Genomic DNA, 18,221 nt, shown 5'->3' on the forward strand with positions numbered 1-18,221 from the left:
ATTGTTTTATATTAAGAGGATGTCTTTTCATACTAAATATTGGCAAATACCAAATGGTGCCAAAGCATTCAGTTCCTCTAGAAGATACATGGAAATGGAATGAAGCTGTATCAGGGGAAGTTCAGACTGGACATCAGGAAAAGGTTCTTCACTGGGGGGATGGTCAGTCCTCTAACAGGCTCCCCAGGGCAGTGGTCACAGCTCCGAGCCTGTCAGAGTTCAAGCAGTGTTTGAACAATGCTCTTAGCCATATGGTTAATTTTAGGTAGTTCTGCAAGGAGAAGGGAGTTGGGACTTGATGATTCCTATGGGTCCCTTCCCAAGTGAGATATTCTATGATACCTCATCTGAAATCCAACTCCTAAAAATGGGCACAGCAAAGAAAAAAAGCCCTCTAAGCAGAAGCAGAGATGCCTTGTACCATATAATTTACAACTCTGAGGATGTAGATGCTCCATGGCACATAGTAAAAATACAGAGAGCCTAGAAAAGTTGTGCCATGGTTTTAGTGTTTTCCAAACATTCTCACTTTTCAGTCCAGATCTTTTGTATGCTTTATGTACCCTAGACACTACGTTTAAATCAGTTTATGCAAAATCTGTACTGTGCTAAACCATTTTAATGTGTGGTAATCGCACATCAGGCCTAAACTATTCAGTCCTTGTGTTCTCACTTCAGCAGAGTTCATAGGCAGAAAGAAGGGAAATGAGAAGCAAAATAAATGCTCACTTGGGAAGCCTGGTGATACTTTCCCAGGTCAGCAGCTCCTTAGGAGGAGTGATCTTGGTCCATAACAGGGACGAAGTATGGGAAAAAAATCTCACTGCCAGATCCCACCCTCTCTCCCCTACCTTTCTTCATGCAGCACAAGGCTTTAAATTATACTTCAATTATTCTTTAACAGCACTGTGAACATCGAATTACAAACACCTTTAGGTACTCAGAATGCTGCTGCCGCTTGGGTGACTCGTATTTTACCTGACTAAACTGCCTTAAAGCAGAGGACGTAATGCAGTGGTTTCCCATTCCTGTCTTAAGTGGTGGTGTTATATACAGGCTTTGAAAAATTAAACAGAGGCAGTAATGTAATGACAGCAGAGTGTCAGAGAAGAGGAATAAAGAGAGGGGAGTTGGGAGGCATCCAGTTTTTAAATAAACAGCAGGTTTGATTTTCTAACCTCTTTAATAGATAACATCCAGTGCTCTGGAAGAATATTTCTATCCTTAAGTGAACATCTAATTAGATAAAACAGTCCTGACTGTTCAAATAAGAACAGTTTCCCTAACAGTCAGATGACCGATAGCCAAGGGCCCAGGTTTTCCTCCCCGCTTACCCCTGCACAGCACACTGTGAAAAACCATTTCACCATCTAGGAAAGTGGAAGAATCTTCCACATTTGCTCAGTTTCATGGCCTCCAGTGAAAAGCAACAAAAATATGAATTACTGCCTTGAATCAAAACCCTGGTCAATGCACTGTTGGGAAGGAACACCTTCTGTTTGCATGTCTCACTGTCCCACCAGATTCAAGCAGGAGAAGAAACACAGCACAGGTGAGAAAGCAGCTCTCGCTTTGATTTCCATTCCACAGGGTGTCTGCATTGTGCTGCTGGATAAACACCACATAAAAAGGCCGAGACATAACATGGGATCCAAATGGGAATGCACAGAGAAACAAGAGGAATTCAGTAAAGCAATGGGCAAAATGAAAGGTTTTGCTAATCCGTAAAATTCATGAATAAGTATTAATACCGTCTCGTGAGCAACCTGCAGTGAGACACGCTGTTCAGTTAATTATTGTTAAGTTTAGGTCAACATATTGTTCAAGAAAAGTAATTATATTTTGCTCATTTATACAATGTTTTTTGTCATCTAAAAGCTCCCAGGCAACAAGAATTTTCCTACCAGAGGCAGCATTTGCTGGACTGGGGGAAAATGATTACCTTTGGATTTGCAGCTTCTTGAGAAATCATCAGTTGTAAAAACACAGCAGAGAAACAGTAAAGGTCAAGAAGTCATATATTCAACTTATTTGCTAAAGCAGTCTTCTTGTAAAAGACAACATTTCTGAAAACTAACATGGCCTGCAAAAGCACACAAAAAGCATCATGCTGCACAGCTCTTGTTCAAAATTGCAAAACAGCAGCGTGAAAACCTACTAGGTAGAGTAGCCAGTCACACTGACCTTTAAATCAACTTTTTTGAGCTGAAAAATAAAAAAAGGCAGCTTCAAAGTAATACATACATGCTAATGGTATGTATTCCACACTTCAATAAGGCTTTATCAGGAAGTAATTCTACACAGAAAAAAATATACACTCATACAACAAGCAAAGCCTGCTATTGAGCTACAGAAATGTGCTTTACATAAGAATTTCCTTACTGCCTTGCGGATAAAGTAAATTATAGCTTATGCAGGTTGAGAATTCACAGCATTGTATTAAAAATGCTAGTTGCAAGAATAAAGATTTTTAAATCCTAGGACCCTGCAGTTCTATTTTCCCCACCCTAAAATCTTTAAAAGAAAACAACACTTGAAGCTGGAATTTCTGAAACGTGTTCTCATTGCAAAGGTAATTTGGGAGTAAGTAGATACTAGGGATGGAGGTGGCAATGAACAAAAGAGAGAAAGAGGTGAGTTGTAGGAAAAAAAAGTCTTTGTTTGGTTTTGTATCACAATTTTATGTACATTTCCAGTAGTATCTCAGAAATGAGATATCCCAAAAACCATCATATCTCTGTAGGAGGAATACCATGGCTGATAGTGAAAGCAAACATACATATATCAATAAAATGGTATCTATGTATTTCCTACAGTAATGCAACTGAACAGCTCATAATACAAATTCAATAAATGATTCGAAACTATAGAAACAAGTATGAAAGTAGAAGGCCTAACTGCGGGACTTCCGTATTATATTAATTCATCTTCCTTCTTTTCTTCCACTATATTATTCACTGGTTTTTCATATCAAAAATACCCTTGGTCTAAAATAAAAGCATTATTTAGTGTGTCTGTATTCAGCAGGGATCTCGTCCTGATCGGAGCTTTTGAGGCAACAGTGAGTGCATGATCCCACTGTATACAAATAATTTGGTTCATTAACAGTTCGTTATTCCAAGTGTTTTGCTGCATAAAATATCTACAAAGCAACAACCACGCAATTCTTAATGATAAGTAGGTATTAAGAAGAGGTTAGTACACAGAAAATCACACAGGAAGCCTGGGCTTAAAGCTACTGTGAATAGACCCTTAAGTTTTCATCGGTATAGACTGCTAAACAGATTTCTGCAAATTCAATCATAATCAGCCATTTTACTGTTCTTTAAAGATATTCTTATGTCTAAGAATCTGAAAGGAATTAAGAGACTTCTTTAATGTAATGGTTTGAATACACAAACTAGGAAAATAAAGAAAAAATGTTTCTTAAAATAATCTTGTAATGCACAATACCTACTCCTGGCAAGACTTTTTAAAATTATGCTTATTTTCAATAACGTAGCTAATAGGAGTATAATTAATTGAACAACTACCATCTGATTTGGTGAATTATTTGAGCAAATTACAAAAGTAGCTAAGAGATAAAATTCACAAATATAGATTCACAGTAACACTCCTCATTTTATAGTGAAACATCTGTTTCAGTTTGCTTATTAATTTGTTTTGATCTATTTGTAAGGTGTCTATTTAACACTGCTTAGCTTTCACTGTTGCCTTGCCATATCCTAACATTATTTAACATCTGTTTTTATTGGGTTTTTTTATGTTCAGGTTCAGTTTCTGTTAGAATATATATATGTTTCATCCATGTATATGCTATATAGTCCACTTTTTACTTGGACAGCATATAATCTCTTCCAATGTATGTGAAACCTAAACATTTTTTCTTACTAAAACATCTTCAGTGGACAAACAGTAATGTTAGAAATGGAATGTTAAGGTAACTAACAAAAAGAAAAATATGTTGATCAGTTTGCTCTGATCAGTTTTACTTCTGATTTCCCCATAGTTCTCATGCATTTGTTTCAACACCGAAATATTATAAATTTTCTATTTAAGTTACATTCAAATATTAACACTTTCTACATTTCCTTTGCCCTGCTTAATTCTCTGGTGGGAGAATACAATATATGCCAGTAGAAACGTTGGCTTTAGCTTATTATTTATGTATGATACAATTAGAAGCTTCTTCAAACAATGTTTGCAGTACTAGATTTACTTGTCAGGGCAATAACAATGTTGCCAAAAAGCCAACCAGATACAGTGGCCGATGTCTTAGCTGTGAAAATTTAACTGTGAAACCTCTAGAAAGGATATTCCATTAAAGAACTGGTCTCTCAGACAATACACACACCAAAAAAAGTGAAAGTATGTAGGGAAAAGTCATGGCAGTAGTAGCAGGATATATCCAGTCAGAGCTACACTAGCTCTTGGAAAGTACTCTTCAATATCCAATCCCTTAGTCATGGACCAGAAATATGCTATTTGGACATTTCGTACTTAAATATTCAGTCTATTTCCTAAATTATGCCATTTTCATAGAATATGGACAATCAGATTATTAACTCTCCCGTTGTACTAGTGCCACTTACACAAAATCTTTCTGCTAAAATGCCATTAAAGAACATGAAACCTATTCAGTTACAATAATTATCTTAGAATAACAGCTCAAATTTATTTGATAAAGAGTGTAAAACCAGAATAACATAACATTCCTCAAAACTAGAGCAAACTAAAGCAAACGCTTAAACCTCTAGGATGGCTGGAAAGTTGCTTTTTCTAATGCGCTTTAAAAATACATCAATACAGTGAAACAGTACATGAAAAGCCAAGCATTAAAAAAGATGAGTCTTGCTCAATACATATCTGGACGAAAGTCCCAATTCATTCCAGAATCTCCAAAGACAGTTAGACCATGGGGAAGCGAAAAGACCTAACGAAATGCACCTGAAAAGGGCAGGGTGAGTGCCAGTGTCTCCTGTGGATGTGTTGTCTTTACTAAAAGTCAGAAATGGTGGGAGATGTTGCAACTCAATACCTTTCTGGATGGCCTGCATCCTCTTCAGCTGCTACATTTCCTTGTGGAAGCACCGTGAAAGGAAAGAGCAGAAAAAGGACTGGAGATCAGCCGACTAACAAGGCGTCAGAACAGGACCTAATTAATGTTGCTGGCTGCATCTCTCCACTGTGCTCCCATGCAGGTGGGGGTTTCTTGCCCTGTACTCTCAGACTCATTGATGTGTGTTTTGAAGAGGCAAAGGGGACACAGAGAGGCTGGAGTCCTTATTACACAGAAAGAACAAGGAAAGTTTAAATGGAATATAAGCTAGTATTTTCTCCCCCCAAAAAGAGTTGGGAGAACTTCTGTGGTATTCATCCGAAAATATTCCTGTCATTTCTTTCCTGGACTGTCTAACAAAGACAAACCAGCTGGGAAACAGGCACCTAAATATTTTCTTCTGCACTAAAAACAAAACAAAAGCCAAATAAACAAACAAACAAACACAACAAAAAAAACCCAACCAACCAACAAATGCCACAAAACACTACGTAGAGATATAGGCAAATTAAGCTGCATTTTTGCTTTCAAGTATAATCCTTCCAACAAACTTACAACTTCTTCAAGATAGTCTTGTATATGTCTTCACCATGAACAACCATTAGAATAACAATTGTGCTTTCCATTTGAGAGCATACTTTTCAGCGTCTACTCTGAAAATGACGTAGGATAACAACTCTAAGGTAATTAAGTCTGGCAGCTCATAATTGAATTGCTGGAAGAAAAAATGTCACAGCTCTTCAAAACTCATTTCAGCGTATTTTAACATAACAAAGACACTTGAGACATGAGCTATATTAGAAAGTTCAGTAGGTTACACTTTCAAATTTTTAAGCCAATATGCTCTCTTGATAAGAATTTTAATGCAAATCCAGCTATAGCCTGAACAAAGACACTTTATGCCTAAGTATTTATATCCCTACCTACAGAAGCAGCTGTGGCAGCAGAAACGCTTCCATGCCAATATAAATGTGTACAGATTCCCCCAGCGCTGCTTTAACTCTACTCCAATTGAGTTAAGTGCTAAAATTTTCTAGGCTTAGTGACACCAATATTTTACTTCACGGTAGCTGATCCATCATAGCTGTCGGTGTGCGTGCTCTTAGCCCGTGGCAAAGGCAGGATAATGTGAGTTGGTTTGCCCTGCTTCGTTGAAAACTAAGATGACTCAAATTACTTTGCATTTGCTTCAGGCGAAGCGCGTACACATGGGCAGCTATAATGGATCAAGTGACGTGCAGTAAAAGATTGGTGAGGCTCAGCCCAGTACTGAAATAGAGCACAAGTCCTTTTTTTTTGTTTTCCCCTGGCACTTAACACAACAAGGGCCAAACCCAACTTTAGCCTTCGAGAGCCACAACATGCGACTGAACAGACGAGTGAAAAACAACAACTAAAGCTCCTACATCTTGCAGTCTCTTCAAGAGCAAAGCTAGCTACAAAATACCTTGAATACAGAGGTAAACGTCTGGACAGTTACCTGGTTATCTTTGCTCCTAACTATTCCAGGTTTGCCCGCTTTGCTTATTCTCCTTTTTCCTTTATCCCCTTGTCCTTTCCTAACCTGTTCCTGTCCCAGTCCACCCCAGCTGTAATTCCCTGCTTTAGCAGTCCCAGTGAGCCTTCTTAAAAATGTTAAGTCTTCAAAATATGTCCACCAATGGTGCCTGTAGCACCTACATGCTTTACATTTGTACACTGAACTACTGTGTTATTTATCTTTTCTGTCTGCATGAAGCAAAATCAAGGTGAACATTATCTCAAGTAGCAACCATGCACTGGCTCTAACTCCTTTGGTCACGCCCTCTCATTTTTCCATCAATTTATCTGACAGTCCTCAAATTAAACCCGAATTTTAATTTATTTTCCATGTAGATGTCAAGGCACTAAACCACAAATAATACTGCAAGCCCACCAACAATTAAAATCCTGTTTAAAACAAAACACACACAAATTGTCCATCATTAAAACACATCTCTATTTCCAGAGAAGTCTTACTGCTTCATATCACAACAAAGGTTTTACAAATGAAACTATTAAGATAAAAAATAAAATCAAAAGTATGCAACTAACTTCTAGTGATTATCTGGTCATCTGATGTTATTGTGTATGTTCCTTGGTACCTGCTCAAACAGCTTGCATCCCACAGTGTGTGCTGAACACAACTGCATTGTAACCTGTATCACTTCCGATGCTGCTCCTTATTAATCGAGAAGAGGTGAGAATATAAAATGTACGTATCTATTACAAGTACTGTAGAGAAGCCCTGTCTTGTCAGACTACGCAGGAAACTGTCAATGCCGTTAGAAATTCTCCTTGAACACTGACACTGCAGAATGTGTCAGTAGTTTCTGATGATGTCAGATGAGAAACTGCAGCAACAGCCCAGGGCAGAGCGGCGCTCCCGCGAGACGCCGACTTTGGCAAGTTGTACTGAAACGCTGCAAGAATGTTTCTGAAATTGAGATTACTGAAATGTAATACCTCTTGTTTTGAAAACTTTACTGCAGACAATTTATCAAGCCAAAGCTACGGTTCCAGGAAGAAGGGACTGTCTGTTTTTCTTTGGGCTGTTTTTTAAGGCTCACCTTTAACTGATTCATAGTTTTTTCATACATTGGAATGCAAAGAATTAAGAACTAGGTAAGTGACTCAATGCTTCACCTTGAAATACTAACTCCTCTGATTTTAATTATAACGAACTAAAAAATAACTGCCTACTTGTAATACAGACTTATTAAACCTGATAGCTTTATACTTTTAACCTACAAAGTGGGCAACAAGGTCTCGGGAGTTATTTGCATTCCAAGCTTTGCCCTTCACTCATTTATACCACTGGGATTGGTGTAATCTCTCAAGGGACTATTTTTACACCCGAACTGGGGTAATACTTCTAACAAAGGTGCAATGCTTAATACTCACACGGTTTTCAGTGACATGGAAATTAAAGGGTTGTATTATAGTCCTTATCTTGCACATAATTTTAAATTAAATGCTTGAAAAAAAATCTTTTGAAAGATCAGAAAAAATGCGCTGAAAGCAATACCGTATATTCATTCAAATATTTCTCAAGCTCAAGGCAAAATTACCACTAGGTAATGATTTATTAAAAGTTACATTTAGACAATATATCAACACTTCCATAACCCTGTACTTTTGACTATGTACAACTAATTAATGTCATTATATGAAAAGATGAAACTGAAAGATGTGATGAAAGTAGCTGTTTCAGTTTCCACAGTTATAACCTAAATGATCAAGATCTAAAGTATCAACTATAGCTGCAGTCCACTGAAACTGTCCAGTTGATTTCCAAGTTATCTTCTTGCCTTTACAAGCTTATAAAACAAAGAACACTTTAACCTGAAATCACCAGACACAACTTAACAACAACAAAAACTGACAAACACTTATGAAAAATCTATCACATAACACAGGGGGGACCATTAGAGACAAGCAGGAAAAATTCTGCTCTTACTGATGAGACTGAAGGTTGGCCACTTCGGGCACCATCTTCTGCTGTATCACGGCACCAGCGGACTTCATGTAGATTCATGATTAAATCTCTTCCACCAATCTTAATTTAATCCGAGGTTTCACTTTCCAGTTCTCCCCTAATTATGTGGCTATACAGAATACTTTATTGTTGCAAGAGTCTGCCACTCAAAACACAAACCAACTGAACACAGAGATGCATATGTCTAAGGCCTCCTTTCAGATATACTATGGTAGAATAGAAGCTGAACATTTATGATTTTAGACTATGGATTTATGGCTCGAGTGAAGGACACACTTTAGCTGGATTCCTCTCCTGTGACTAATAACAGTCTACTAAAAAATAAGATAAAAATTCACAGCATTGCAATCAATGTACTCAAAGCCCATACATTGCAGAGGGTGTTTAGGGATCTGACACATAAATAGTGGTTAATAGCACTACAGATCCAGGCTCCCAATCTACTGCCAGGAATTGTCATCCTGTAAAACAAACACCAGGAGTAAACATCTGCCTGTGCCACCTTCACCATCACAGCCCCCAAAGTGGAGCATGAGCCCAGAATTTAATTAGTAGGTTCAGCTACTGCGTCAGACTATGAACCCAGACGGCATTGTCATCTGCTACATTGACCTGCCGCAGCTCCACCTGCTTGAGACTACTCATCAAATCTATTAGATGTGCTCGGTTTCTGCAAAGAATTGAGAATTTGAGGGGAAACCCTAAGCAATTCCTGACACCCTTTCAGGAACTAAACTTTGCTAAGGATGACAGCATCCAAGCTCCTGAAGCTTGACCTTCCAATTTTATTAAAGGCATTAACAAGCATACATACAAATGTTTTGCTAAAATATAGATAGAAAGATAGATAGATAGATAGACAGATATGCTACTTTTGAAGAGATAAACATATGAACCTTCCAGACTATACTCCTGATTACATCTTCCATCATTGCTTTAAAAAGTTGCATTTGCAGTTGATTCAAAGATTTCAAAACATCTCTGCTGTACTGTGACGATAAAACATTAGATAAATACGTATTTCTCATTTCCTGTAACATTAAGAGAGATGCCTTTTATCAAGTAAAATTAACCTTAATATTTGACTGTTAGGGAAAAAAGTATGTTACCTAGGTGCAGCTCTTACTTAAGAGGACTGAAGGCCTAGCAAGTAAATGCAATAACAGTGCAACAGTATGATAGTTTCTCTGTATGGAATCCTGCCAAAATTATCTGTTCAGATAAATGGCCTGACAAAAGGGAGCCATAAATAAGGTTACTCTTTCGACATCATAAAGTTGACGCATATCCTGCCCAAACTAGTTTTGTATAAAACAGCAAATAAATCTAAGAGATAAATAAAATGCAAAGAGATGCTTTTATATCAGATAAGTCTGCTCATTTATTCAGAAACCATTTGTGCGGCAATTTTTGGCCTATCTGAAACCATTTCACTGAATATGTGCAACTCACATCCCTTTCCAGCCTATATCACTATACATACCGATTATTTCATATCCTGTACAGCATATTTGCGTAAACAAGTTCAATATAAAACTACAGTTAAAACTACAGTTATTAAAATGAACCATCAGCTTTGCAATTGCCTACAGGGCTTTTGCTTTTATTTCCTTTTTTTTTTTAAATTTTCTCAATAGTATAAACTGGATAATGAAGAAAGAAGCCCGATGAGAGCATTTGCAATGTGAGGCAAAACACCAAAACCAAAGTGTTGCAACAGACTTTGAAAAGATTCATAAAATCTTTTTCCATAATTTTGAAAAATGCTTTCCATATGTAAATCAGAAATATTTTTACCTATAAGCAACAGCAGCGCATGTAGTATCTTTAAAAACCAATACTTAAGCATGTAGTCCAGGCATCCTCCAGGAGATTTATGGTTCAATCACTCAATACGTCACATATTTTACATTTTTTTTTTTTTTTTTTACATACAGAAATAGAATTTAAACCTTTGTCATTTCATAGGGTATGTACAGTGGGCAAAATTTAAACCGGGCAAAATTTAAACACATTTTCCTTTCAAATTAAAGGGTTCAGTGACCTACCAAATCCCGGAATGCTTTTGAGACTGGATTTGAGACAGATTTTCTCAAGTCTGAGGTAGCTGTATCGCAGCAGGCAGTTCCACAGGAACATCCAGTCCATTCGTGTGCGGTGGTTCATGATAATGACACTTCTTTCTCCAGGGACAAATCCATCACCAGTGACAACCACCTTGGCACCAAACACCATCTCCAGCAAGGCCTAGAAATAATATCTCAATATTATGGCTCTACTCTCAGATGAAAAGTATCATCCCATTAGCAATAAAAATTAATTTGGATTATATCACTTCACTCATTCATTCACATTATCACTGCTAAACAAACTTCTAGCTGTTTTCTAATAAAGCAGACAGCTTTTCCACAGTAACAGTCAGCTGTTTAATGGAAAAGGAAACAACAATTGAATAGCACTTCCTAAAAAGTACTCTTTTATGATGTCCAACATTAAATTTACTTTTCCCCTGTTTTTCCAGAATACTATCAATGTAGGAATAAGAGTAAGGGAAGCAGCATGGATTAAAATGTGGTAGGTAAAATCTAATCACTGGCTGGTTGCACAAATAATCTGTTGCTCAATACTGTCAGGGTTGGGAAGGTATTAGAAGCTGCCTTGCTTTCTGCTTGGGTCCCAGTGGTCAACGTTTATGTGCTCGACGTACATCTGCAAAAATGGCTAGAAAATAATGGCAAAAGAAGCAGCTGACAGACACCCCAAACAAGCTTGAATACAACACAGTGATATAGACCTAGGTCTGTGCAACTCTACTGTGCTAGCTTGAAGCCTGTACCTCCAGCCCATAGCTAGCAAAAAGCATCAACCACCAAACGCTGGTACGTGGTCATCTCAGAAGTTCCATCCCAAATCACAGAATAAGCCTCAGACTTGGAAGGACACCAACAAGAGGTCGGGCAAACACCTTTCCCCATTTTGCCTGAAAAGCCATTGATGTTAGAAGTTCACATATAAAACATGTTTCTTGTTTTACCCACCATGTGGCTCTGAAGGTTTAAGTTATAAACCACAAATTCCTGGTTTATCAAAACAAAAAAAACAGGTGAGAGCTACACAGCATGTTTAAGAGGGTCTGGTTTCATAACCTGGGCAGCTGGACAATAAACATCTAACTGTAGACTAGTTGCACATAACATCAGAGCACAAAGGTATGCTCTGGCCATGTTCACATCACTGAAGTCTCTGAACCTCCAAAACAAGGCAGCCACATTCAAATTGTCTATTGAAAATAGTTTCTGACCCATAACCATTCCCAAATCATACAAGAGAGTGCAGGTGTGAGTGCTGGTTAGTTACAACAAAAGACCAGGATCAGGCAAATAATTCAAAAACATGGATGACTGTAGGATAGTGTCTTTCAGCCTTTTAATACCTCGTGGAAACACAGTGGAAAGGTACAAAATCCCAAGAAAGAGAGGTAAACAACAGATATTACCTAGAGGTTAGGGCCAAGGCCAGGACACTGTTGAACCCAGTTAGCCCAGAAAAAGAAACCACAAAACATGATTGGACATCTAGAGGAATAAACTTAACAATTAGCCTCAACAGAAAAAAATTGAGGCACTTCAAATTACCTCCTTACTATCTCTTCCCCATACTTCCTCCAGAAAAATACAGAAAAATAGCAAAGTCTGGGGATTTAAACAGAGCTTTAGGAAGTAAAACAACTTTCTGTTTTGTTCTTATTTCTGCCATCTCTGTGCCACAGAACCTCAAAGAACACAAATTTTTCAGTTTAAGTCACCTGTAAAACTGGAATGTCATTCTCATAATTGCAAATGGCTTGAGATCTCAGAATGGAAAACATTATATGGGCCAAATATCAATACTATTAATAACTCAGCTCATTTATTCTGGCAAATGTGTTTGCTATCAGGAGTAACTATGGATCACTGCAAAAGCAAAAGAGGACATATAACTCAAAATGGTAAAATTATCTTTTCAGAAAACAAAGAGTAAGACATTTTTGATAGTTTAATAACAATCTTATATATACTTAACATCTAGTTAAACACAATAATGAACAGATGTCCTGTTTAATACACCCTAATGCTACTGTAAGACAAACTATGCTGAAAGTTAAGACCCACTCTGCTAGAAAAGAAATAATGTGTGACAGAGGAGTGAGGAAGGTGGAAGTTTCTTATATCTACAGAGGTCAGGGTTAGACCTTCCCTGTTGGAGCCCAACTGGTCCAACATGAGTTTATTGTTTGGAGACACAAACCCAAGTACCTGCTTCTCCTGACTAAGAATGGGGTAATGTAAGGACAAAAAACTAACACAGATGAGATACGAGCCTCAAAAAGGTTGGGTGCAAAATCTTTTTCAGATCCCTTTCCTGAACCCAAATCCCCACTATCCTTACAAGACAGAATTATTTTCACAAAAAAATATTAAAATTATTTTTGTTTAGGTCCAGTATGGGCTGAAATCAAACTTCTAGACTGCATGAGTTATCACAAACTAGTTGTCATAATCCAGAACTATAAAGCCTGGCAGCTAACCAAACAAAAGCCAGTATTTGATTTGGGGCAGTTTGCAATTTTAGAAAAACTGGGAGACAATTTGGCAGAAAGGGTCAATTTTGTGATGCTATCAGTACTCAGCTAAATTTCATCATGGCAAGAAATAACAATCCTTCTATTCCCTTTACTGGTAATTATTTCCTCCCTTCTAATGTCCTTGCATTTAGTAATAATGAAAATGACAGAAGTTTTAGAAGATGAAACAGCTCAAATTCCTTTAAAACACACAAGACCAAAACAGAGAAAGCAGAAACTATTTGATATATAATAAAGATAAATCTTCCTTTATGCCACAAGATACATATTTCTGCACACCAATATAGCACTTTACTTCAGAAAAAGTCAAACAAATCGTTAAAGGCCTAGAGGAACAAAGTCCCTTGTTTTTTAGAGAACAGACGAAAAGACAGATCCCATTCATACTGCCTTTCCTCTGGAACAATTCAGGGAAGAGCTTTGTTACAGATTTCCAGACTCCTATAGCTATAAAGTTGAAGCAGTGTGAGGAAGACTTCATTTCTAGGGGAAGTTCTTCTATTTCACCTGAAATAATTTGTCTCCAATTCAACTACAAGGACTAAATGCTAAGAGGATTAAGTAAGGGAACAATGAAGGTCAGCAACAATGTACCAGACAGTGAATAATTTTCCTAATTAGATAGCTGGAGCACAGTCGAAAGAGTTTATAAGATGACTCATTTAGGAAGTTTGTAATTTATAAATTCTGCTGCTTACTAGTTCTTCACCTACTCTTCTCTGATCAGAATCTAACTGACACTGGATGAAGATGTCATGAAAAGGCCTTTTCAAGAGTACAATTAAGACATGGCTGTTTAACGTCTTTGTTGGCAATAGGGACATAGGGACTGAGTGCATCCGCAGCAAAGCTGTTGATGCCAAAAACTGTGCAGTGCAGTCAACACACTGTGGGGAAGGGATACCATCCAGAGAGACCTGGACAGATTGGAGAGCTGCACCCGTGCAAACCTAATGAGGTTCAACAAGACCAAGTGCAAGGTCCTGCACATGGGCTGAAGCAATCCCAAGCACAAATACAGGCTGGGTGAAGAATGGATTGAGAACAGCCCTGAGGAGAACGACTTGGGAGTATTAGTGGATGAGAAACTCAACATGACCTGGCAACACACACTTGCAGCCCAGAAAGCCAACCATATCCTGAGCTATATCAAAAGAAGTGTGACCAGCAGGTTGACGGAGGTGATTCTCCCTCTCTACTCTGCACACCTGCAGTTCTGTGTCCAGCTCTGGGGTCCCCAGTGTAAGAAGCACATGGACCTGTTGGAGCAAGCCCTGAGGAGGGCCATAAAGATGATCGGAGAGCTGAAACACCTCTCCTGTGAGAACAGGTTGAGACACCGGGACTGTTCAGTCTGGAGATGAGAAGGCTCTGGGAAGACCTTCTAGCAGCCTTCCAGTACCTAAAGGGGACCTCCAAGAAAGCTGGAGAGGGACTTTTTCCAAGAGCATGTAGTGATAGGACAAGGAGTAACAGTTTCAAACTGAAAGGCGGCAGATTTAGATTAGATACGAGGAATAAATTCTTCATTATGAGGGTGGTGAGGCACTAGAACAAGACTGCTAAGAAAAGCTGCAGATGTCCTGGGAGTGTTCAAGGCCAGGCTGGATGTGGTTTCAAGCAACCTGGTCCAGTGGAAGGTGTCCTTGTGTCCCTGCCTATGGCAGGGGGGTTGGAACTAGATGGTCTTCAAGGTCCCGTCCAACCCAAACAAACCCATAATTCTATGACTACCTTACATATAAACTGTCAAAGAAGAGAGGGACTGTAAATACGCACACAATTTGCAACACTGAGCTAAAATCTAAGCCTCCACAGATAGCATGTTAAGAACCGTTTTGACAAAAGCATAAAAAGCTTTTAAAAATAAAACTGAAAGTGTTAGTGAGCAAAATAAATCATGGGATTATGAACATTTTCCCAATACTTGGCTCAAACTGCAACTTACCACTGGGAGTGTGAGCCAAGTGGCCACAACGCGATCAGTGATCCAGCGATACCAGGCCGGTGAGATAAACATCAAAGGTAGAAGAGGACCAAGCATGAATATGCTTCCAAAAAAACTTCCCAAGAACAGTGCAAGTACAAAGTATATCCCTTTCCATGACACCATGGCTCTGAAAGAGAAAGTTGGCATTATGTTAGAGATAAACTGAAAGTAACTACGTAAGTTTTCAAGTCCATAGGTCCAGTTTGAGGTGATATTCACCTTCTTTTTTCAATGGCTAACAACACATGATGACAGTAAACGCAACCAACAGTGATTTGTATTGGGATGTTAAAGGGGTCATGAAAGTATCAGCCACATCATAATTTCTTCCACTTTTTACAATATGTAGTTCCACTCTCAAATCTTCAGCAAGCTATTTTTACTATGGAAAGGTACAAAGGGCTATATAACAGAATACCTCTTATCTTAAACTTCTCAGCCATTATTTCTGCCATTGGCAAAGAACTAATATTAGCATTTTCTGAAGATGAGGAACTTTGCTTTTCTCTTTCTCCATTTTGTTTATCCTCGCTAACCTCATGTTGCAGAATCTCATCCTCCTCATCTAAGAAGGGTCCTTGTGCGACCTCCTTCAGAAACCACTCAAACCTTGCAAGGCTGATCAGCCTTTTCAAACACCGTTTCCCTTTCCATCACAACACAGGGCAGGCAAGTAGCGCCTGAAACCTCATGACTCACCCACCCTGGCTCAAAGAATTTGCGACTTTTTGAAGTCTGCTGTACTTCAGCTGTCCTTACCCGTTATTTTCCAGCTTATTCCACCAAAAAGCCAATAGCCTTTTGTGTTTAAGACAGTAGTCTGGACTTGAAATATTTCATTGTCTGTGCTATCAGCTGGACTCCCTTATTATAAATTGAAATGTACAGTGCATGGAGCTTCTTAATGCATTATGGCAGAACACTCAGCAATCCTCCGAGCGTCTGTAATAGCTACAAGCTTTCACAATTTAGCAACTACAACCAGCTATGACAAAGCAAATGTGGAAATATCAATTCTCTAAATTAGGGCCTAAAAATAGACTGTTTTCATCTATTTAGGGCTCAACCAACTGTTTATAAAATCAAAGGTTAAGTAGAAGTCACTTTTCAGTCACTTTACCAAATTCCATTTTTGACAGGCTATTTTAGAAATTATAAGAGCTTAGAGAGACAGAACTTCAGGACAAGAAAAACAGGAAGCCGCTGGTTTTAATTTTAAAATGAGCAATGGAAAAGTAATCCATTAAGCCTTGTGTACTGCACCATACAAGATTCATCTCAAGCATGTTTTGAGCAATGTCCACTGCAATAATTTTTGCACAGCAAAGTATTCAAAAGTCAAGAAATGGCAATGCTAGTGTTGCTGGCACATGAATTTGCTTCTGCGACTTCATGTTGACAAGTAACAAGAAAGTAGCTCTATTCCGGGATACTTTTAGGTTTAAACAATTTCTTAAACTGTAGATACTTGGAGGAAGGCCAAGACAAGAGGCCATGCAAATTTGCTAATTTAAGAAGGATATAGGAAGCTGTATCTACCCTGACTTTGCAGCATAGCAAAACAAAAAAGAAAAGTAACACCAAATACAAATGTTTGCTGATAGCCGTATCAGAAAGATTTAAACACATTGAAAATTGAATTCAAACAAATATACATTATTTACATCCTGGAATAGAGACCCTCTTTTTCCTGCCAAAAGCAGGAACTAAATAGCCAGCTGTCTGCATACCCATGCACTAAGTAGGATCAATTTGACATATCAAAGGATCTTATAGAGCGCTGCACTGAAGAAACAATGTTCCAACTGCCTTCTTGTATTTGTTACTGCAAATCTGTGTGGGGAGAGCCTGAAATAAAGGCAGTAGACGATAAAAGAAAAAACCCAGAGAAGAACAGAAGCAACAGAAAGAAAAGCATTAACTGCAGAAGGACTAGAAGGCCTTTTCCTGACATACCAAGATTTGAGACCTACTGCTAAAGGTATGTCCTGGTTTTGTTAAAAACAAGTTTCTCTTTCAGTAAATTTGCCTGTCAGCTAAAGCCTTCATATTAGCTGCATTTTCCTGGAGAACCAGATACATGTTTTGGTAAACACAGCAATGAAATGTGAGGTTATTGATAAGCATGGATGCACCTCTCATGAGAGGGGCAACGAGAAAACAGGCAACCAAGAAACGGACCAACTGAGTATAACATCTCATTCACATGAATACTTCATATAAAAGCGGGACATCACGAGGATCTCATCCCTTTTTTCCCTTTTGCTTATGGCCGACATTAGGAGAGGACCTTGCTAGTTGTCCCTGCGAACTGAGGCCTAGTGACAGACTGAATCCAGCTCCGGTTGGCTGCAGAGTCCAGTCCAGGACTTCGGGTGCCGGCTCTGCAGTTGCTGAGACTTTCAAGATTGGTTTTGTATATTTTGTATTATTTTCTCTATTCTTATTAGTAGCATTAGTAAAACATTGTTAATTTTTCCAACTCTCTTCTCTCTGTCCTTCTTTTCCTCCCGATCGCCCGTCCTGAGTGGGAAGGGGGAGAGGGAGGGGCAAAAGGGGGAAGGGGCAGGGGGAGAGTGGGTTAACAATACATCTGCCAGGGTTTTATTGTCACCCCACAATCTAAACCCTCGACAAGGTAGCAGAGAGGATTAAAACTCAATGTGCTTGATCTAATCAAGCACTTCTTGAGGAACACACACAGTAAAACAACTGGAAACACCTATGGACAGCTTTCAGTCAGGTAAAACCCAGTAGCAGACACAGAACTCGAGTCAGTTTAGCTTCAGCCGGTCCCCTGCAAGGCTGCTCAGAGCCACCGGTCATCAACTCACATGCAATGACACCCACCAGACAGACAGACAGACACACACCTGTGCTCCAAGCAGCCGCCAGACAACACAGAGGCGCACATTCCTGTTCCGAAGACCTGACTGCTGCACACAGGTAACCACAGAGTTAATGAGAGAAGACATCTCTCTGTCACCCTCCTAGGCTCATAGGAAAGCAATGTAGGTCACTCATTTACAAG

The 18,221-nt window shown here is 38.7% G+C and overlaps 1 protein-coding gene across 5 annotated transcripts in view; it reads right to left on the reverse strand.

The window, feature by feature from the left end:
* LCLAT1 (lysocardiolipin acyltransferase 1) overlaps positions 1-18,221 on the reverse strand; it is a 128,953-nt gene that overhangs the window by 71,061 nt on the left and 39,671 nt on the right. For 4 of the 5 annotated variants that reach the window (XR_013921951.1, XM_080341368.1, XM_080341367.1 and 1 more), the window contains 2 exons: positions 15,149-15,317; positions 10,625-10,823 (listed from right to left, as the gene is read on the reverse strand). Coding sequence is in view for 4 of the 5 variants with exons in the window: in XM_080341368.1 (XP_080197494.1) it covers positions 10,625-10,823; positions 15,149-15,313 (364 nt within the window). In the remaining variant the exon portion in view is untranslated. The remainder of the gene's footprint in view (positions 1-10,624; positions 10,824-15,148; positions 15,318-18,221) is intronic. The other variant, XM_080341369.1, reaches the window with a different exon arrangement.

This window comes from Nesoenas mayeri, assembly GCF_963082525.1.
Source record: "Nesoenas mayeri genome assembly, chromosome: 3".
In the NCBI taxonomy this organism is placed as follows: domain Eukaryota; kingdom Metazoa; phylum Chordata; class Aves; order Columbiformes; family Columbidae; genus Nesoenas; species Nesoenas mayeri.